Source organism: Protopterus annectens, chromosome 8.part0 (genome assembly GCF_019279795.1).
Source record: "Protopterus annectens isolate FY-2018-M chromosome 8.part0, PAN1.0, whole genome shotgun sequence".
Classification (NCBI taxonomy): domain Eukaryota; kingdom Metazoa; phylum Chordata; order Ceratodontiformes; family Protopteridae; genus Protopterus; species Protopterus annectens.
In genome coordinates, this window is record NC_056741.1 from 643,013,276 (window position 1) to 643,036,873 (window position 23,598).

Consider the following 23,598-nt stretch of genomic DNA (forward strand, 5'->3'; position numbering starts at 1 on the left):
CCGACACCGTTACTTTGGTGGCTGTATCGGCTCCGGCTGGAGCCGATACATCGAGGTTTCCTGTCGGCTCCGAGAGGTCGGCTCCGACAGGATCTATGGTATCGGCTCCGATGGCTCATTCCAGGAAGAGGTCGAGGTCTCCTTCCTTGGGGCCGATACTTTCGCCGGCTTCACCTCTTCTATCGAACGGAGCCATCGGAGCCGATCTTCAAGGTCATCCAGATTGTCAGATCATGACCTAGAGAGAGTGGTCAGTAGATTACTTAAGTCACAGGTACTGGCCCAAATGTTACATAGTCCGTCTCAACAGACGACTGTTGGTCCACACCCCGTTACAGTTCCTCCTTCAACTCTACCCCAGAGCTTGGAGTTGGAGTCTTCGGAATGGTTACTGCTACGGCTGGAGGACGGATACCCCTTCTGTTCCTTCAGCCTCTACTCTTATCTCCTCTTGAGACCTTCCTTAGAGGGATTCGTGGTCGGGCTTCCATGGTCTCCTCCGAGGGGTGAGTGGCATCGGACCCTTGTCCGAGCCCGCTCTTCCCTTGGAGCCTCGGCCTTGGTGAGCTCGGCTCCGACATCTGCCTCGAGACTTCCCTTCGGTGGTCCCTGGAGTTCCTAGCTCTTGGAGCGGGTTCTCTCGGACCTGCCTGGGAGGGGAGCATTCGAGGTGATGAAGAGTGTACTGGCCACTGGTATCAGTCAGCAGTCTGTTCCCGTAGCTCCTCCCTCTATAGTACCTGTTGACATCTCTGCCACTTCTCTTGCTACAGGACCCAGAGATCCTCCGCCTCAGGTTTCCCCATTGGGAATTTCCCCTCTTCCGAGGATTCTCCTGATGTTTCGGGAGATCCTCCTAGGAAGAGGACTTGTAAGAGGAAGCATGTAGACTCCCCGAGTCTGTCACTGGATACTGACTTTGATGAGTCAGAGGGATCCCCTAGATCCCCTCTGAGGATGTCTCCTTCTCAGACATCCTAGAACTCCTGAAACAGAGGGGAAACTGGCCCACCAACAATCCCTCTGAGGATGAGTCAGTATACCTAGAGGCGTTTGGATCTCGGCCCTCCACCTCCTGGGTGTCTCCGCCTTTCGCCCCCCTTATGCAGGTTATTGCACGAAAGGCGTGGGCAGCTCCTGACTCTGTAGAGCCAGTCCCTAGGAGGCCTTCAAAATTTATCACTGCCCCGTGTGACAAACAGTTCCTTACTAAGGGTGTCCCCGCTGATGCCATGGTGGTGGCTGCGGCCACCAAAAAGGAACTTGCAGATCCTTCTGTGCCCTTCCATCCTCCTAATAAGGACTCTAGGACCATGGATAGGTACGGTAAGCGGATGTTTTCCTCAGCGACCTTTGCTATGCGTTCGCTGAATTACCTATGTCACTTCACCAGACTCCAGAGGGATATCCTTAAGGAGCTGGGTGAAGTAGTTCAGGATCCTACAGCTGCAGGGGCTCAAGAAAAAATTGCTTCGCAGCTAGGAACCCTCAATTCCATTGCAAACTCCTCCATGCGGCTAATATCTTATGCTGCGGATGGAGCGAGTAGAGCCGCAGGTACAGGTGTGGCTCTTATATGCCAAGCCTGGATGCGGCTATGTGATTTTGCGGATCCCTTTAAGGCGTCCTTCACAAATTCTCCCTTTGATGGGTCAGCTTTGTTTGGCCCTCAGGTGAAGGAAACCTTGACCAGGTGCGAACAGGATGGCAAGACTCTTTCTGCTGTTGGAGTCCGTTTTTCCACCCCTTCTAGACCTTATCCCAAAGGACAGAAAGGTGGGAAAATGTGGTTCCGTAAATCCCAAGGAGTCACGCCGGATTCACGTGGTCAGTTTACCCCTAGAGGCAGAGGGGGTAACAACAACAGACGCCGCTCTAGAGGCAGAGGGGGTCCGAAGAACCAGGGAAACAGAGAGCCTCTCTCTGATAAGCCCTTTCAGCATCCCTGAGGTGTTGCCCGGCTGTCCCTCCTTGGAGGCAGTCGGGGGAAGATTATCACTGTACCCAGAAGCCTGGCATTCCCTCACTCAAGACAGATGGGTACAGTCGATCATATCCAAGGGTTACATAATTCCTTTCGAGGAAAGTCCCTTCCCCTCAAGTTCCCTTCCAGATGTACCACCCGGTCTAAGGGAGATTGCAGAGTCAGAAATCTCAAAACTACTGCAAAAAAGAGCCATTCAGCCAGTTACAATAGACCATTCAGAGCCCGGAATCTACTCAAGGTTCTTTTGGTCCCCAAAAGACGGGAGACTGGAGACCAATATTGGATCTCAGCAGACTCAACAAGTCTGTCAGGAAGACAAGATTCGAATGGTCACTCTTCAGTCAATTCTGCCCTTCTTACAGAAGGACAACTGGATGTGCTCAATAGATCTTCAGGATGCGTACTATCACATCAAAATTCACAGACGCTCCAGGAGATTTCTCCGCTTTCGGCTGGGGTCCAGTCATTTCCAGTTCAGAGCCCTGCCCTTTGGTCTCACTACAGCCCCCAGAGTGTTCACCAAATGCATGGCAGTGGTCACGGCTCACCTGAGACGTCAAGGATTCCAGGTGTTTCCGTATCTCGACGACTGGCTCCTGTCAGCCACCACCAGGCATCAGCTTATACAAGCCAGGGATTACACAATAGACCTTTGTTCTCATTTGGGCATCTCAATCAACTTCGAAAAGTCATCCTTATCGCCCTGCCAGTCTATTACCTTCATAGGCGCAAACTTAAACACTGTTCGGATGTCAGCTACCCTTACAGAACAAAGAGTTTCAGACATTCAGAGTCATGTCAGGATCATTCTGGCCAGCAAGAAAGTACAGGCCAGAATGGTTCTAAAGGTATTAGGTCTCATGGCTGCGGCCATTACTCTTCCCCTGGCTCGATTCGACATGCGCCTTCTTCAGTGGATGCTGTTCACACAATGGTCATACCAGCAACTTCCAATGCGTCACCAGATTCTGGTGACACAGACATGCAAAGAGCATCTTGCTTGGTGGATCACATCGCCTCAGGTTCACCAAGGCAGGTACTTTGTACCCCATCCCCGATAGCCACTGTCACCACGGATGCCTCCCTGATTGGGTGCGGGGCTCATTATCAGGGCAGGATGGTTCATGGGACGTGGCAGCCGTTCGAGTACCATCTGCACATAAATGTCCTGGAGATGAGAGCAGTGCTTTTAACGTTGCAAGCCCTCAATGACTTTCTTCCCGTAGGGACAATTGCAGTCCACACAGACAACATGTCTGTAGTTTGGTATATCAACAAACAGGGCGGAACCAAGTCCTACCCCTTGTGTCGAGAAGCGCTCAGACTATGGCAATGGGCGATCTCCTCTCACCGGTTTCTGGTAGCAACGCATATCCCTGGGAAAACCAACATTGTAGCGGACAGATTGAGCAGAGCTATCCTCATGCCTCACGAGTGGTCTCTCAAGCAATCTATAGCGGAAGAGATTTTTCTGGAATGGGGTCGTCCATGTTGCAACCTTTTTGCTACTCCCCAAAACAGCAAATGTCCAGACTTCTTCAGCCTCTTCCCTCTATCAGGCCATCCCCCCAGAGACACTCTGACCCAGGATTGGCCCCAGGGACTTCTTTATGCCTTCCCTCCATTTCCTCTGATCCCTCAGGTGATCCAGAAAGCTACCGTTTTGAGAGCCAAATTGATTCTCATTGCCCCTTACTGGCCTCGACAAGTTTGGTTCCCGTTCCTCCATCATCACCTTTTGGTGCAGCCGTGGCATCTGGACCCAGTGCCAGATCTTCTGATTCACCAATCGGGTCAGCTGCACCGGTCAATCCCTTCTCTCAACCTCACAGCATGGTTGCTCCACTTCCTTCCTTAGCCAGGCTTCCTTTGATCTCTAACCCAGTTAGAGACATCATAGTAGCTTCGCTAAAATCCTCTACCAGGAGGATTTATACAAGCAAATGGAAACGTTTCTCTTATTGGGCTAAGGCCCAAAATATTGATCCTTTTACTGCCCCTGTTCAGGCAGTCCTGGACTTCTTAGCAGAGATTTTTCATGCAGGCTCCTCTTCTTCCACAGTCAGAGTTCAATTGGCTGCTATTTCCAATTTTCATGTCGGGATAGCAGATCATAATATTATGTCCCATAGGCTCTGCAGGGCCTTCTTGAAAGGAATTTTCCTACTAAAGCCTCCAATCAGAAATCCTCCTCCTCAGTGGGATCTAAATTTAGTGCTGACATCCTTGATTCTTCCCTCCTTCGAGCCAGCTGTTTCTTGTTCCCTGAAATATCTTTCTTGGAAAACTTTATTCCTAGTGGCTATTACATCTGCCAGGAGGGTGTCTGAACTTCATGCTCTTTCGGTTCGACCCCCCTATTTGGTTTTTCACAAAGACAGAGTATCTTTGAGAACTAATCCAACCTTTTTACCTAAGGTCGCTTCTCAGAACAATCTGAATCAATCCATTGATCTCCCTGTATTTTTCCCTAACTATTCAGATAGAGCTGAACAAAAGCTACATTATCTTGATGTCCACCGTCAACTTAGATATTATTTGGACAGAACAAAAAAATTTAGAAAATCTGATCAACTTTTTGTTTCCTATGCGGATAATAAAAAAGGCCTTCCTGTTTCTAAAGTGACCTTGTCCAGATGGCTTTCTTCGGTCATCTCTGAAATTTATACGCTCAGGGGAAAACAGCTGTGCTCAAAACCTAAAGCACATTCAACTAGGAGCTTAGCTACTTCTACAGCCTTTCAAGCTAGACTTCCTTTGGACACTATTTGTGCAGCGGCCACTTGGGCCACTCCTCACACTTTTGTTTCCCATTACAAATTGGACTTGGCCTCCAGGGACAGAGCCAGTTTTGGCTCTACAGTCCTCAAGAGTTTGTTCCATTGAGCCACCCAGGATAGAGGTGCTAGGGACGCGGTCCCATCAAGCAAGAATGAAGGCGAGATTGACAACTTAACATTAAGAAGTTATGTACCTACCATAACGTTCCATGTTAGTTGTCTTCTCGCCTTCTTTCTTGCGACCCTCCCTCCTTCCCCCTGGCCTGGACAGACCTTGTATAAGAAACTGTTATGCTGAAGACCATTCAGACCTGGTCCTTCTTCCATCTGTAAGTTTTCTTTCTTCCTTTGGGAAGTATTTTATGCTTGGTGCTATTGCCTTTGTCAGCAAACGAGATCTGGGTACTTACCGCCTTGCATCATGGGATATGGGGCTGCCTCAAGCTGGTAAAAGTGACTCTCGAGCTTAGCAAGTGCCGAGTCGGAGCCGAGGGATCGGCTCCGAACCCATCAAGCAAGAAAGAAGGCGAGAGAAGACAACTAACATGGAACGTTATGGTAGGTACATAACTTCTTATTTCTCCTTATTGATAAGGAGAGTTGACTGTTTGTATCAGTTTCAGGCTTCCTAGTGCTTCCCAGCAGGTTCTAGAGCAAGTGCTAGTCACAGGGGTTCAGATTTTAGTGCTACTACTGGGAAACCAGCTAGTTCTAAGGGAACATTTGAAGAGCAGACTTTCTGGCACCTGGAATAGTTTAACCGTAGCCTCATGGTGCTGCACGATGCGAAAAATGCAGAAACACATGCGTTTTTAAGCCAGAAAGTTGAAAGGGATAGAATTCAGCCCAAAAAGGCTAATAAAATTACAATTTCAGAAATGGAAACCATTCCTCTAGTGTTAGATAGGCAGTACAATGCGTACCACTCCCACTGGTAAGCAGTAGGACTTCCATATACCACAACAGGGTCTGGATAGCTGTGAACACAGAAAATAAAGTCCTGAAACAAGCAAAGCCTGGGATCTGGACTATACTAGATAGGAAAGGCAGGAAATGAGCAAACAAGATAGTTTTTTTTTGTTTGTTTAAAACAGGCTAAACAATGCAATAGTACGGTAAATAAACACAGAAAAGGCTAACACACTTGAGTGTGTAGCCCTAAACAGTAAATGCAATTAAATCTCTACAAAATTAGCAATTTAAAACTTTTTAAATGAAGCACGGCAAGTGCACAACTGAAAAACGATTTAAGAGCCAGTAATACAGTAGAATAAGTAGCTAGTCTACATATAAAGAGAAGTCTATATATACAGAAAAGCAGCTAAAACACAAAGCAATTCAGATGCAGTGCAACCTAGAGCTCTTGTGTTGTAGCAATATTAAGGCAAATACAGTTTTAATAAATGCACTAAAATATACTCTATATTTCCAAAATGTTTGAGAAGCACAGTCAGAACACGAGGAGATTCAGGCAATATATATATTTTTTTTTGCTAAATATTTTTCTCATGCTTATATGAATGATAATTATACAATGACTGGCCATTACTATTCCAAAACATGCACGCTGATTGGCCAGAGTGCCTGTTGTAAATCCATCAGTTTACTAAAGGAAAAGGTCCGGTCGCCCGGTCTTTTTTCCTATTGGTATATTGTCCAAGTTTTAATTTTTTTTTTTTTTATTAAAAAAAAAAAAAAAAAAAAAGCTGTAGTCCTGACTCCGCACATACGAGAAAGACAGCGTGAAGAAAATAGAAGGAAAATCAGGTACCGTATTTAAAATTAAATACACATACCTGATTTCCCTTGTATTTTCTTCAAGCTGTCTTTCTTGTATGTGCGGAGTCGGGAGTGCAGCTCTCCTACCCCTAAATTACCACAAACCAATATAAAACAAAAAATAAATTACAGAAAACCAGACCAACGGAGATCTTCTTTTCTCCGTTGCGTACTTTCCCCGAGCACTGATGTACTGGGTATGCATGGGAACTCAAGTTCCAAACCCATGCGCAGTACATCAGCAATGGCAAAGTGGAGCTGTCCAGCGGTGGAAGGACAGCACAGCGCTGTTATACAAGGACATTATTTAAGTATTTTTTTTCTTAAATAGTCATTGTGTAATAGCAATAACCCACTTCTGGGTGTGGGACATGCTGAATTTACCCACTGTTGTCTTTGTTTGGTCACGAGGGCATTACCCATACGCAGGCATGGGTTATTGCTTAATAGTTTAACATTGATATCCCCATGCCTTACATGCCCTAAAAATAAACTTTATTTTATAATTCCGTTTTAAATTCGTCTAGTTTTATATCATTACACCACTCTTATTTATTGTTCATTGCTCTTTAAGTAAATTTGTATTGAACCTACAAAGACTAGGCATTTACCAAATGTATTTGTCAACAACATATGTTGCTGTATAATGCCCACCTCATTATTCATAAACTTGCTGTCTGCTACACTTGTGTGGATAATTTTACTGCAGCTGCTTTGCATATCTCTTAGCTCTATAAAACTGTTAAGCTCATATTGTGTCATTTGTTCACAAAGCTTAAAAAAAGTTAAAGTAATTAATGATACCTATACAGAATGTTAGCCTCAGTAATAATATTTTAATGTCTGTAATTACTGCTTGAGTGATTTTTTTTTTTCTTTTATTGTTAAGCATTGGATGAAGAAGAATGACATACCACTTAAAAGACAGCAATCATTTATTGCATTTTCTCCCCTTGGTGTGACATTTGTCAGTTTTATCAGTTTATTAAATATTTCCCTGTCTGTTGTCTCAGGTGAATCGTTCCTCATTTTCTAGCATGGATTTTAATATTGAGAATATCATCAGAGCACAATGTTTCAGTGACTTTTTTTTAGTACCTTTACTTTTGTACAAAGATAGGAGGAATGTGATAGTTGGTCTTTATTATTTGGGCTCTACTTGAAAACATTAGGTTTAAAATAGTGTCATACTGAAGCTGATTGCCAAAGGAACCATTCTGCTACAATAACAATGCTGTGATATTTGCCATTTGTATATTTGATATTTTTCATGATTTTATATGTATGCCAAAAGAAAAAAGAAAAAAAACTCTATATAAAACTTGCTAAAAAGAAAACTCTCAAATACCAATACTGTATACATTTAAAAGAAAGTCTTAAAATGTGCAAATGTATTATTAATACTTTCACATGGCTCATATTGTTAGTTATAATGTACTATTGTTTATCAAGTAAGGCACTTAAGAATAAAATATATTCTGTATCAGGTGTATACACTCCATCTTTATTAAGAGGGATGCCACATGCTATACATCTGATTAATATATTATGCCGTAAGCAACCCTATTATAAGGTGACTTGGGGGTTATGTCAGTCTTTAGTAAAGTTTAAGTGGAAGCAGCTTCTGTGAGCACGTCTGTGTGAGTGGATCTCTTTCTCTCTCTCTGTTTTACTTAGCTTTCTTTACAATGACACACAGAATGACTTTCAGCTGCCCACCTACTCTGCTGTTTTGTTTGCTTCTGTGGACTGTAGCTGTATATTACTAGTATCTTACCAGAATGGTAATGACATTTTTATTGTACTGTATACTATTTCCGCATCAGTTGTAAAAATCTTTATCAAACTGTGACTGGATGACATTTACAAGTGCTGCCTGATTATAGAAGCTGAACTTATGGCCAACCTCCCTGATACGTTTGACTAATTTTAAAACCAAAGACATACATTTCAGGAAGTAGTGTTGAGGCTACTCTATGTAATCTGTTCTGCTGAGAGCCACGTTGGTGTTACACTGATGCAGTTCTCTGATAGCTTTATATTGCAAATGTGTTTTCAAACAGTGAAAGCTACTCCACTGAAGATGCTTTTACTTACGAATTAAGAAAAAAACTAGGCAGGAGACATTTTTAAAGATTTTAATTCTGAATCAGTTGAGTCTTTCCAAGAGATTTTGGTGCTGTTTCAGCATTCTGTCTTGCGTAATTTCTTCAAAGTAGTAATTAAAAATTGCATGTAGCATGCATTGTCTTATGCTGGAAATAACTCATCTTCACATTTGTTTCTTGTTTTTTTAAAACACAGATGAAGATGTAACAGTCGGCAAATTCTATGCAACATTTTTGATCCAGGACTACTTTAGAAAATTCAGGAAGAGAAAAGAAAAAGGACTTCTGGGCACAGAATCTGGAAATAGCAACTCATCAGCGTTGCAGGTAACAGATGGCTACGTATGGGCAATAAATCAAAATCTAAATGGTTTTGTACAACTGAAGTTGCTTCACAAGTGTCCAATAGATTGAAGAGAGAATTTCAATTTCCTCTAAAATATCCATCCAGTATTAGTAAGATAGACTTTGTATTGCTAAGGAGGCTAAATGAGCAGGATGAGGCATGTAAAAATATATAACGGGAAAAGGGGACTACATGATAGTAAGAAGTATGAAAGCTGTATTAAGTAGAATGGATGATTGTATCATTAATCCAGCAATGTGTGATGGTGTATTTACCCAAAATGTCAGTGGCTCAACAGGCGGCACACTTATCTTTGATGCTTGTTCTATTCCCATTCTAGGTGACTGGAGTTATTTTCCATTGCTGACACTTCAGTGCAGCATTAGGGGATTCTACTCCTGAGTGTGCCATTCTTTGAATGAGATTCTAAACTGAGGTCTTATCTTCCTGAGTTGTTGTCACATGGGTGGATGTAAAAGATCCCACTGCATTTATCAAAAAGAGTAGGGGTTGCTTAGTTATACTTTATATATTTATTGCATTTGTTTACCTGGATGGTCTGACTGGGTAGACAGACTGCCCCTTTCAGTAGAAGCCCAGGAAGAAAGGCTCCACAATCAAATGAGTAAACAGTAAAACAATAGTTACTACATTTTAGGTAGTAAGCAGAAATACATTTTGGTCAATATAAGTCAATAGATTGAAAAGGGAATTTCACATTCCCTGTCAAATGTCATCCAGTCACAGTTTGATACAGAATTTTACAACTGATATGGAAATAGTATACAGTACAATAAAAATGTCATACAGTGTTACACTTGAGAAGAAAATAAAAACAGATTGTTTATGATTGACATACAATGCTGTTTGTTACAAAGCTTTATGGCAGAAAAGAAAATTGTTAATTTTGAGGTTGACAATAAACATATGAGGGTTTTTGAAGTACAAAAGTAGTGGACCAGATTGTGGCTATACTAGACAAGTTCGGGGACCCATTTATTCAGTAGAGTGGCTATGTGAAGAGTAGAGAGGCTCAGGAAAAGAGGTTGAGAGAGAGGCAGCATTTATTTTATCCCAAGAGAGGTGCAAGAGCATAGCGAAGTACTTTTAAGAGTGCCTTTAAATGTAGTTTGAAATATTTTTTATTTTGTAATATTCTAAGAGAGAGAAAGAGAGAAATACAGAATTCCAGGTTTTAGAGAGAAAGAGAGAGAGAAGGAATATAAGGGAGTGTCCAGCGGTATTGTTTGATTTAGTTACAGTTAGCAACATCTTGTCAAAAGAGTGTAGTGATCTTTTGGGACTGCAGAGTTGGAGAATTTTGCTTAGAACTGGAAATTTGTCTGGGTCATGTATGAGCTTATGTGTCATTACAACTGTGAGCAGGTTAAATAGTGACTTAATTCCAGCCACTGTAGTCGTTTTAATGCAAGACAGTGATGTTTCCTATAATGTTGTCAAGCATCAACTTTTGTAATTTTATTATAACAAGGTCAAGTAAGGAGAGTTGATTGTATTGTAAACTGATGAATATGGGGGCTATTTATGGGACAGTAGAGATGGGAAGAGATAAGTAAATATTTATCCTAACCTACTCTGTTAGGTAGGGTTTGGCTGTATAGAGGTCTCACAGTTTTTGATGGGTGGTCTTTACAGCCTGTTTTATGTGGTGGTCACATTTTAGGTTTTTATCAATGGCATGCATTACCATTTCTATCTTGGTATTCTCTGATTGTAGAATTGAAAAATAATTTATCTGGTCATATAGTTGCTTAAGGATGAATAAAATATTTTTTTACATTATTTACACTTTCATATTCATGATATTTCCACCTTCACTTTCATATTAATATTTATAGTTTTCATATTGTCAGAATCACTTTATCATCACATTAACAATATTGTCTTAATTATTTCACCTTTTTACACTTTCTTCAATAACCATCTTTTTATTATAACACATTTTCTCTTTCTCTGTCTTTATTACACAATAGTCAACTGCATCTTCTTCACAATATCCATATTGCTGAAAACAATTTTTGTCCCATTTATCAGTTTCACATTTCTTTATGTCATACTTTCCATACAATATCATATCCATATTTATATTTCTGAATGCTTCCCATTTATGCTCATTTTTAACCTTACAAAACCGAAGACAGCCCTACAAGTCAGAATGAGTATTAAACTCATTCCCTCCAGTAGAGCTCTTTTGAGTGTGTACGTTTAACTCCCAGTGGGCGTGGCTTCATCATTTATAAAATGAAGTTATCACCATATATTTTTAACAAATACCCATTGACAGAGGTGATATATCAATACAATTGTGTTTGCCATCATGTATGCCTCAAGATAATTTTTTTCTGATACCTTGTATGCAACATGGTTTTGGAATTATTAATGCAAATATGAACAGGCAATATTTGACGCCTAGAGGCGCAGTAGGAGGTAACTGCAGAAATGCCTGGAGACGTCACTTGGCTGTAATGAGTTAAGGGACCTTGCCCCCCTCCCAGCAGCCTCATTTCCCTTCCAGAAATTCTAAATCTTCACTTTTCTCATTGGCAACAGATTGTTTCAGGCAAATGGGTTCTGAAGATCATTTGTCAAGGTTACAGAGAGCAGTAGGAGGCTATTCTCCTTCCCAGGGGTAATTCCTCATCCACCAGAATAGACTCTTTTTTTATTTCCACCTTCATCATATGCTGTCCCAGGGAGTGATAGAACCAATTCCACCTTCCCAGGTGGGGAAGGATTTTTATTCAAGGATGTTTATACTGCTAAACAAATAAAGTGCTTGAAGTTCAGTTCTGGAGTTTACTTCTTTTTTAAAACAAGAAATATCTTTATTAAATTATCACTTGTACCATGGGGAATCATATATTTATATAAATGAAAACAAACCATGATGACATAATTTCATTTGCAAGCATTATATTTCCACAATTTTAATTTTTTCAATGCAATTCTCTTCTACCCTTTTATAAAGGTCCCACTTAGTTATTTTATCTTTGTTACTAAATTCACTACTTCTAATACAGTTGATTTAGACTTTAATTTCCATTTTCTAATAATTCCTTTTCTGGCAGCCACCAGAATTACACTCAGCAAGGCCTTACTACATCCAGGCAATTCCAGTTCTGTATCAAAGCTCAAAAAATAATTTCTTTACTTGCACCAGTTTGCTCACCCAGTAGTCTGCTGGGAATTTCTAAAGTCTGTCAACTCATTACACTCCCCCAAAAATATGTTCCCAATTACCTCTTTCTTCTCCATCACACTTCCAACATTTGCAGTCTACCTGAAGAAAAATTCTTAGTAGTCTGCTTGGTGTATAAAAATACCTATGCAAACACTTCTAAGCAAAGATCCTAAATCTTCTAAACTTTGTTGCATATTTGGGAGACATATATATTTCCCTCTATTGTTTCTTTGTGAATTGCTTATTCAGTCTCTCTTCCAATCCTTTCTAACCTCCTCTGATAGATCCCTATTGTCATTGTGCAGTGTTTTATATGTCCTATTAATTATCCCTTTCTTAACAGCAACTTCTGTTCTAAATTGTACTAAAAACTCCCTGTACTCTGACACCAGTCCTTGATAGGGAAGGCAATCTCTAGCCTACAGTTCAAATAAATTCTTGGCCTTTTCCCATTCTGTTACCTTTCTCTCTTTATAATTATTAGCTTCCAGCACCTTGGCTCCTTTGCCAGTTTTCTCCAGTAAATTCCAGCCCTATTTGCCTATTCTCCATACTCCTAATTGCAGTCATCCCTACTGTCAGAATCTCCTTTTTCAATTCCTTTGTTGGCTTACGTCTTAGAATACTTTCTGCTATTTTATAAATATAATATATATATATATATATATATATATATATATATATATATATATATATATATTTTTTTTAATTTCTCAAAATCTTTTGGGTTTCTAATACCGTGATGGGAATGGACCCCATTCCTAAGTTAAAGTACGATTAAAGTTAATGAAATTAGTATTGTTTCACTCTTTGATGTCAGCCAAAAGCACTCTTTGCAACACCCACAACGTGCCCAGTAATGACTCCTGAAATTCATATGGAGTTGCATGTATTGGTACCATATCTAAATATGATTGTAGACTCTTTTTTCATAAGACTCATTGTTCCTACAACTATTGGAACTATCTGGATACCTTTCTTCCACATTGCTGTGATTTCTACTTGCAAATCCTGATATTTTATAACTGTGTCTCTCTGTACGCAGGACACAGTAGTCACTGGGTGTGGCAAATTCAATGATCAATGCTGTTTTTGCTTCTTTTCTTGGACCACTATATCCGGTTTTCTAGCATCTATCTTTTGAACTGTTGGTAATGGATGACCCCATGTGATGCAGACTTCATAATTTTCTATGATTTTGTTTTTTGGCTCATGCCTCTAGGGATTTTCAGCCACTTCAATATGATATGTTTGCAAAATCCCCAGTGCAGCAGTCCCGCCACATTATTATGCCTTTCAGGATACAGTCCTTCTGCCATTAGTATGTCACAACCAGCAACAAGGTGTGTGACTGTTTACAATTCAGTTTTACAAAATCTACATTTGTCTGTTTCTTTCACATGTTCAGTGGACTTTGTAAACCAGCGTGTACTTTATTTACTATCTTGGGCCACCAATATTAACCTTCCATTTCTTGGTTTGAATTCGCCTCTTCTTAACCATTCTTGCATTCGTTCCTGATCAACATGAGGTTCTTCCAGAACTTTTCTATACTTGCAACTATATTTATGTGTTTTCCACATTTCTTGCCTTCTCATCTGATCCTTCACCTTATATTCTTTCTTTTGTTTTTTGTCACATTCAGTTGCTGCCTGATTTTTATCTACTTCTGGTTTGATTTCCATTCCTGCTTGATGCTGATATGCTTCTGCTAGATTAAACAGAGAAGTCATCTTAGATTTATCCTCCTCATGTTTCAAACTTTCACTACATTTGGGTCTTGTGAAGTTAGCAGATGTGTGTGGAGTCCCACAATTGCAGATCTATACATGTAATAGATTTCAAGGAGGTCCCTCCCTGCTAAAGAATGGGGAATATATGATCTTGGTATACACTGATTTTTATAGATCATTTGGTGACCATATAGCATGCTTCTTGTTTTAATATCTAATCTGTCCAACACGTTTTGGGGCCAATCATTCACTCAAAAACTGTAAGTTAGGACAGGAAGACAAATTGGTTTATAGCCTGGATTTTGTTCTTAGAGGTCAACGCTGTTTTCAGGATTAATTTAAGTCTTCTAACGTATTCCTTACTAAGTTTTTTTTTTTCTTTTGTTCATGTTTTATTGGTGATCCTTCATCAATTCCCAAATATTTATACACTCCTTCTTGCTGAGGTTCTTTTATATCACATTCTAGTTCCAAAATGATGTTTTCCTGATGCTGCAGTTTTCCTGCTTTAAAGGTTCTTTCGCACATTTATAGGTTCATAGATTGGTACTAGGCTGTCAGCCCTAAGGCCTATACAAGCCTAGCCATAACAATTCCCTGTCTATTTCTTCTCACAATATTTACTTCTTATCAAGGCCAAATGACATTCTAATATCATCTGAAAAAGTTTTGACAACCTGCAGCTGTGCTTTCAGTTCCTCATCTGATGAGATATACAGTTTTAAATCATTGGCAAATAGAAGATGAGAAGTCTTAGAGTTTGTTGTTTTCTCTGAGACAAATTATAGCCATGGTCTAAGCTGGTAAATAGACAGCTTAATGGGTTAAGGGTAAGGCAGAATAGCAATGGTGACAGAGAGTCACCCTGGAATATTCCTCCTTTGAATTTTTATCCCTGGGATAATAATTTGTCCTTTGTCATGGCTTAATTGCAAAGTGGTCTGCCACTGTTTCATGGTCACTGTAATCTAGTTGATCAGTGTAGGGTGTGTTTTATACATTTTTAAGCACTATGTTATCCATGAATGTGGGATAATATCAAATGCCTTTTTGTAGTAAGTCCATGTCACACTTAAATTCTTTCCCTTTTTACAGTTCTTCACTAACTTTATTTAACAACAAATTATCCTTTGTTCTATATGACTTTCTTTTATTACCCTTTTTGTTCTACTGCCATAATTGACTTTTCTTCTAAATGACTATAACCTCTGTCGGCATTAATTCCCATGTGTAGTTTATATGTCGTCAGAAGGCAAGTTATTGGTCTATAATTTTTGCCGTAGCTTGCAAGTTCACTCTTAAGTAGGAGCATTGTTTTACCTCTTATTAGCCAGGTTGATGTCTATTTGGGGTGTGCCTATAAATAGTTTTACTCAAAGATACAGCCCTTAACAGTATTGGTAGATTCATGGGTACAACATGTAGTTCAAAAAACTCTTTATTTGGTTTGAGATTCCTGGGAATTCCTGGGTCTTTTAAAGCAAGATATCTGGGAAAAAGATTTAGTTTTCCTCACAATAGACATAAAGGACCTTTTCACAGTAATTCCCAAGGCTGAAGGACTTTTTTTTTTTTTTTTTTTGAGGAAGCCTTGTTTCAGTATTCAGATCTAGGGCAGTAACAGGTAACACTCATTTGTGAGCTTATGAGTTTGATATTGGAAAATAACTTCATTTATTTCAAAGGAGAATACTTCCAACAAACTAAAGGTGTAGCAATGAGGGCAGCGTGTGCCCCCATATATGCAAACATAGTGTTGTTGGGATGGGAGACCTCGTTTGTGTTCAGTTGCCCTTATTGGAACAGAATAAAAATGTATTCAAGATTTTTGGATGACATTTTTGTCCTTTGGAATGGTACATTTGAGGAAGCAGAGGAATTTGTTAATTACTTGGGAAATACAACAGAGTTTTTGAAATTTACACATCATTATGATAAGAATGGAATTAGTTATTTAGACACATACATATCCCATTACAACAATGTGTTTAAATCAAAAGTTTATAGAAAAGACACATTTTGTAACTCATATCTACACTTTAGGAGTAGATACCTATAATACAAAAAAGTATAGTAAGAGGACAAGCCATAAGAGTGGCATGGATAACATCTCATAGAGAAGATGTGTTGGAAGAACTTGAGAAAATTAGTGAGATGTTCCAAGAGAGATGTTACCCCAAGAATTGGTTGTTAGAAATAACAAGGTAAGTATATGAGAAATGGGGGTATCATTTATAAACCACTATTGGGGGTAGGTTTAGAAGAAGATAGTAATACATCACTTGTCACCATTGATCAATATAAAAAGGCATGCATACTTGAATATAATCATTTAACAGGTAACATAAAAAAGCCCTGCAAAAAAATTGGAATATTTTCAGGGTGAACAATGAGGTGTTAGAAAAGATGGGGGAAGGTCCAAGATTTGTTAATAAGACAGGAGCAAATTTTAAAAGGTTGTTGAAGCACAAAATACAGTTTAGGTTAGATTCTGATTGTGGAACTAAACCACGTGGTGCCTGCCTTCAATGCCCATATATAAATTAGGAAGCTAGTATAACAATGAATAATAGATTGAAAAGTGAGATAAGATTTCAGAAGGTAAAAAGTGAGATAAGATTTCAGAAGGTAAATTGTGCCACAAGTAGAGTGGTGTATTTAGCTACTTGTTCCACATGTTGCACATTCTATATAGTTAAGACTGAGACTCTCCTCAGGAATAGAATATATGAACATAGAAATGATATAAAAAATAACAAAATAATGCTTTGTTTAAGCATTCTCAGAATTATTTGAATTTTAAAAAGTTTGTGTTTGGTATTTTGGAGCATGTAAAACCTGAACCTCAGGGTGGTGACTGGAGAAATTTGTTAAAGAAAAAAGGAACTGAGTGGCAGATAAGACTGGCAGCTATGATCCCCCCCCCCCCCGGGGGGGGAGATACATGATGCTATATCCATTATTCCAATGCTACATGAAAAAGCTAATAAACTTTGATTTGTTAATATTCTGGTTATTGTTCTGACACCATATGAATATACATATATATATGTATGTATGTATGTGTGTGTATATATATATATATATATATATATATATATATATATATATATATGTATATGTGTGTGTGTGTGTGTGTATGTGTGTGTTGGGGGTATATATATATATATATATATATATATATATATATATATATATATATATATATATACATGCACACACATAAGAAAACTTTTGTAGGAGAAAAGTTTTAATAAGAGGTTTTTATATTGGTTCAATGGTTCCCTATTAGAACCGCGAAGGTCCACTTACACGAATACGGAAACGTCGACACGTATTCAGCGAACTGTGAAAACACTGATCGTCCTGAAGCATGAAATTCGAAATGTTGAATCGTCATAGTTGGCCCTTCTGCGGTATAGGTCCTTAAGGTAAGTGTGTGATAGCTACGAACCTTAGGGTTAGGGTGCGGGTTAAGGTAAGTGCATAGATAGTAATGTATGCAAGGTTTGGTGTAGGGTTAGAAGTAGGGTTTTATTTAGTGTATGTATGTGGTTTATTTATTTTGTTTGGGTAGGTAGTATGTAGTAGGCGGTGGAGATGGCCAACTATGATGATTCGAGATTTTGAATTTCGCGGTTTAGGGCATTCGGTGTTTTCGGAGTTCACGGAATATGTGTCGCTGTTTTTGTGTTCACTGAAAAGGTCTTTCATGCTTATAATATAGACCCGGTTCAATTGTATGTTTTTAAAAAAGAGAGGGTGGAGTTTTACTTTCTAATGGCAAGTTACATTTTTGTGACATTCAGTGTTTGGATTGGTTAAGAGAGTTGTCTATTATGCTTATAATGGCTATATAAAGTGCTTTTGATTGTTAACATCATTATTCTGATGAAGTCTCCATTGGCAGAGACGAAAGCGCTTAATTTTCAGTTTTATAATAAAGGAGTGTGAACCTGGAGGAGACTGGATAATTCTTTTTTACATTGTTCTGGTGATTTTTGATGTTTGGACCTTGGATTTAGTTTTTATTACACCCTGGAATGAGTCCTGACTTCAACATGGACACTCTTGACCCTTTGGAACTATCGGGTGTGGTTAGTGAAAATACTGAACTGAATTTATTAAAACAAAAAGTCTCCTTTTTGAAAGGGGAGTTAACAAAGCTTATAGAGCTTTTTTTGCAGAAAGAAGATGGTTCCAGAACTAATCTTAATCATTTTATTCAGCCTGCGTCTGTTTCTGTACACCACAATGAAATACAGGCTGGTTGCCATGGCGCGGAAGTCCCCATTCGTTCGTGTGATCATGTGATGGACGTCGCCAAGCAAGAACAGGAAGAACAAGACTTTAATGGCATTTTTCAAGAGTGGCAACGGCTTCCAGAGGCAGTTAAAGCTTCAGAGAAGGCAGAGGAGACAGTAGTGGCTCAAAGAACTAGCATTTTAAACAAAAAAACAGAACAAAGCTGTTTTTCATGAAGGTACTATGTATTTGAGTCAAAATATTGACAGTGAAAGACCTTGTACCATTAAACAAGCTGGTCATAAGCTTATAGCAACTGGCTCTGATTCTGAAAATGTTAATGTTCGTTTAGGACTATTAACAAAAAAATTTTGTTTTTCTAAAAAGTAGTCAGTGATGTGTTACAGCCATATATTAGAAGTAACAACAAAAATAGCGAACATGAAGCATTTAATTCTTTGAAGGATTTAATATATTATTTTGAAAAAAGACTGTTTAAATTAAAGTCCTTGCAAGTAAATATTGCTTATTTAAATGAATGCTTGGTTTTAAAAATCATACCACAAGGATTAAGGTTGTTTAAATTTCCTTTCGATATTAATTATAATGAGGAAATTTTAAACAACTTCAGTAACTTTTTGATGAAACTGGGTTTGGTTTGATAAAGAAAACTGTATTTTATTATGAAAGACAAAGTGAATATGTAGCACAGGAAACTGACAAGCGTGATGCAAAAATCAAACAGGATTTATTATTTTTTCAGTACAAGGAATTGTATTTCAAGATACTTGATAAGGTTGAGAGGAGAATTAATAATCTTTTTCACAAAAAGAGAAGAAAGTTAGAAATGGACATTAAGCAGTACAAAAGTAAAAAGGTGTACCCAGTGGGAGTATCATGATTTCTAGTTCCAAGAATGCTTATACACCTAGTTATAGTGAAGTATTGAGGGGTTCAAATGAAAATGATGAAAGTTCAGAAAATTATTATGTAGCAGCTCAGAATTTTCAGACATTGCGTCACTTGGAGAGACTGGCCCACAAGTATAGAGACCAGGGAGAGTACAACATAAGGTACTACCCACAACCTCAGAGGGAATGCATACCTGAATGTGAACAACTACAGGAAGTGAGTGCAATTGAAAACAATATTATACATAAGGAGAATGGTTTTACAATATACAACTATACGGGTAGGGTTATTACATCTGAATATTTCAGTTTATTGTTTAAGGGTATCAAATTTGTCCCGGAAAGAAAGGGAAACTTAGTTGACAATATTACTGTATTAAAAATGCATACTAGAAAAAGGAATTTTGATATATATTTTTCAGGGCAAAGTTTAAATACTGGAGAAGGTACTAGAGGTAATTTAGTTACACCTAGAAAAAACAGTACATGTAACCCCCCAGTGCATCCCTTATTGGATATATTTTAAAAAATAGTTATGGAAGATATATATAAAATCCATGAAAATGATAAAAAAGTAACTTGGAGCCTCACTAGAGAGGAACATGATTTATTGATGGAATTTAGGAAGGATGATACCCTACACATCATGATACCCAATAAAGGAGGAATCGTATTATTTAAGGCCATGGACTATTCGAATGAGATGCAAAAGTTACTGTTTAATGAAGAAACCTCCACTGTAGTTTCCAAGAATCAGATAAATATGTCCTATTCACGTATAGATTCATACTGGAAGAATATTTGTTGAATAAGAGGATAGATCTAAATTTATACAACATGCTATATAGGAAGGACCCTATAATTCCTGTTTTTTTCAGAATTCCCAAAATTCATAAAAATGTGGAGAAACCACCATTTAACCCCATTGTGGCAACAAGGGGTTCAAAGATACACTCCGTAGCAGTAGTGGTACATTCATGGGTACAACAGGTAGTTCAAAAAACTCCTCATTTGGTTCGAGGTTCCTGGGAATTCCTGGGTCTTCTAAAACAAGATATCTGGGAAAAAGGTTTAGTTTTCCTCACAATAGACATGAAAGACCTTTTCACAGTAATTCCCAAGGCTGAAGGACTTGTTTTTTTTTGAGGAAGCCTTGTTTCAACATTCAGATCTAGGGCAGGAACAGGTAACATTCATTTGTGAGCTTATGAGTTTGATAGTGGAAAATAACTTCATTTTTTTCAAAGGAGAATACTTCCAACAAACTAAAGGTGTAGCAGTGGGAGCAGTGTGCGCCCCATATATGCAAACATAGTGTTGTTGGGATGGGAGACCTCATTTGTGTTCAGTTGCTCCAACTCAAGATTTTTGGATGACATTTTTGTCCTTTGGAATGGTACATGTGAGGAAGCAGAGGAATTTGTTAATTACTTGGGAAATACAACAGAGTTTTTGAAATTTACACATCATTATGATAAGAATGGAATTAATTACTTAGATACATACATATCCCATTACAACAATGGGTTTAAATCAAAAGTTTATAGAAAAGACACGTTTTGTAACTCTTATCTACACTTTAGGAGTAGACACCCTGTAATACAAAAAAAAGTATATAGTAAGAGGACAAGCCATAAGAGTGGCAAGGATAACATCTCATAGATGTGTTGGAAGAACTTGAGAAAATTAGTGAGATGCTCCAAGAGAGTGGTTACCCAAAGAATTGGTTGTTAGAAATAACAAGGAAAGTATATGAGAAATGGGGTATTGTTTATAAACCACTATTGGGGGTGGGTTTAGAAGAAGAGAATAATACATCAATTGTCACCACAGATCAATATAAAAAGGCATGCTCATTTAACAGGTGACATAAAAAAGCCCTTCATAAAAATTGGAATATTTTCAGGGTGAACAATGAGGTGTTAGAAAAGGTGGGGGAAGGTCCGAGATTTCTTAATAAGACAGGAGCAAATTTTAAAAGGTTGTTGGAGCGCAAAATACAGTCTAGGTTAGATTCTGATTGTGGAACTAAACCATGTGGTGCCTGCCATAAATGCCCATGTATAAATCAGGAAGCTAGTATAATAATGAACAATAGATTGAAAAGTGAGAGAAGACTACAGAAGGCAAATTGTGCCACCAGTAGAGTGGTGTATTTAGCTACTTGTTCCACATTTTGCATGTTCTATATAGTTAAGACCGAGCATCCCCTCAGGAATAGAATATATGAACATAGAAATGATATAAAAATTTAAAAAATAATACTTTGTTTAAGCATTCTCAGAATTGTTTGAATTTTAAAAAGTTTGTATTTGGTATTTTGGAGCATGTAAAACCTGAACCTTGGGGTGGTGACTTGAGAAATTTGTTAAAGAATAAAGGAACTGAGTGGCAGATAAGACTGGCAGCTATGTTTCCCCTGGGATACATGATGCTCTATCCATTATTCCCATGCCACATGAAAAAGCAAATTTTGATTTGTTAATATTCTGGTTATTGTTTTGACACCATATGAATATACATAGGTGTGTGTGTGTGTGTGTGTGTGTATATATATATATATATATATATATATATATATATATACATATATATATATATATATATATATAAACTTTTTGTAGGAGAAAAGTTTTAATAAGAGATTTTTATATTGGTACAGCTATATGTTTTTTTTCAAAGAGAGGGTGGAGTTTTACATTCTAATGGTAAGTTGCATTTTTGTGACATTTAGTGTTTGGATTGGTTAAGAGAGTTGTCTGTTATGCTTGTAATGGCTATATAAAGTGCTTTTGATTGTTAACGTCATTATTCTGATGAAGTCTTCATTGGCAGAGACGAAAGCGCTTAATTTTCAATTTTATAATAAAGGAGTGTGAACCTGGATGAGCCTGGATCATTCTTTTTTACATTTTGCTGATGATTTTTGCTGTTTGGACCTTGGATTTAATTCTTTCTCATGGCAAAATCTTCATGCAAAGATGTTAGTATTTTTAACCAAAAGTTAGGTACTGCATCTGGGCCTGGGTTTTTCCAATTAGAGGCTTTTCTTAACTTTGTTTCAATCTCTCTGGCTGTTACTTCATCCCATTTCATATCCTGTACCTTTAAACTTCTTATTCTTTCTTTTACTTCTTTTATCCATTTAGCATCTTTGTTATGTTCCAAGGATGTTCCTAGATACTGCTCCAAAATGCATCTGTTTTTTTGGCGATCTTTTAATTCATTTTACCTTGTTTCTCAATTCTCCGTAGAACTTTTTTGGGTCATCGATAAATTGCTTATTTTGTACTTTTCCTTTGTATTTATTTTTGTATCTTCTAAGTTTTTCTGCCTGTGCTGAAATTTTTAGTTTATTTGTGCTAGTGCATGATAATTCCTAGTCTTTTCTAATACTGCGCATTGCTTTTATCACATCTATCTTTCTTAGTATTTTTGCTGATCTGTTCCCTCTTCTGTGGTCTTCTAACAGTGACACTTCTTGTCTTAATTGCTGTATAGTTTTCTCTATTCGATACTTCCAAGATGATATTCAGTCTCTCGCCTTCATTTCCCTCACTACCCTGTGTTCTTGTGGTAGAACTTTATCAGTTATTAATTTAGCTGCACAGTAATATATTCTGTTTATTTCTGTTATATCACATGGATCTCTATGGACAGTCCTAATTACTGTGTTCATTTGTTTTATCAGGCTTACTTCTTAGAATACTTTCTGCTACTTTATGAATGTAATATTCTGTATGATTATTGTTATTCTTTTTAAAGACCTGCATCCAAAATCCCAGTCTCAACTTGTTTATTGAGCTTCCCCCTTTTTCCATCATCATCCCATTCCACTTTGAATTACAGCCATACCACTCAACTGTTCATATTTTCGCAGAATGTCCAGATTTTTGCTTCATATTTTAGATCATTTTTCACAAAATTGTAGATTTCTAGGAAATCATTAATAAATCAGTGAATATTAAAGTCAGAAAATAATGACAGACATTGGAGTTTTATATTTCATACCCTTCAGAAAATTCATGCTAATGCAAAACCTGTTATTCTGTCAACTTTCTAAGGTTGTAAGAGCAATATTTAAAAAATATCCATATTTTTGGGCCTTCATCCCCTATTATTTATGGCTTTTTCCAGATTTTTTGCTCTAAGAGGTTGAGAGGTATGATTATAGCTTTCTGTCTGTGTTGTGTATGGGAGCCATAACCGTGTATCTCTGAAATACCGCATTCAAATCAGGTGAGGTCTAACATGTTTATAAAACTAAAGGGACTAAAATCACTTTCACTGCTTGTATCTTGCTATCCGTATCCCTAAAACAGAGCTTCCACTTTCTCAGTTTTTGTATTGTTAATCTCTTCCTTTATATTCCTAGTTGCTATAATACAGAGTCATTTTTAATTCATACTCCCAAGTGCTTCATTTTGTCATGTCCCCATAAATATGGGTATTTCTAAACCACGGGTGCATAGTTTACAGCTATTGCCTTTGTTTTATCTTCATTAAT

General features: G+C 38.0%; 1 protein-coding gene across 1 annotated transcript in view; it reads left to right on the plus strand.

Moving 5' to 3' along the window:
- Window positions 1-23,598, plus strand: part of CACNA1F (calcium voltage-gated channel subunit alpha1 F) — a 4,101,209-nt gene that overhangs the window by 4,066,043 nt on the left and 11,568 nt on the right. Inside the window, 1 exon segment of the mRNA XM_044079296.1 lies at window positions 8,851-8,981. Coding sequence (XP_043935231.1) covers window positions 8,851-8,981 — 131 coding nt within the window.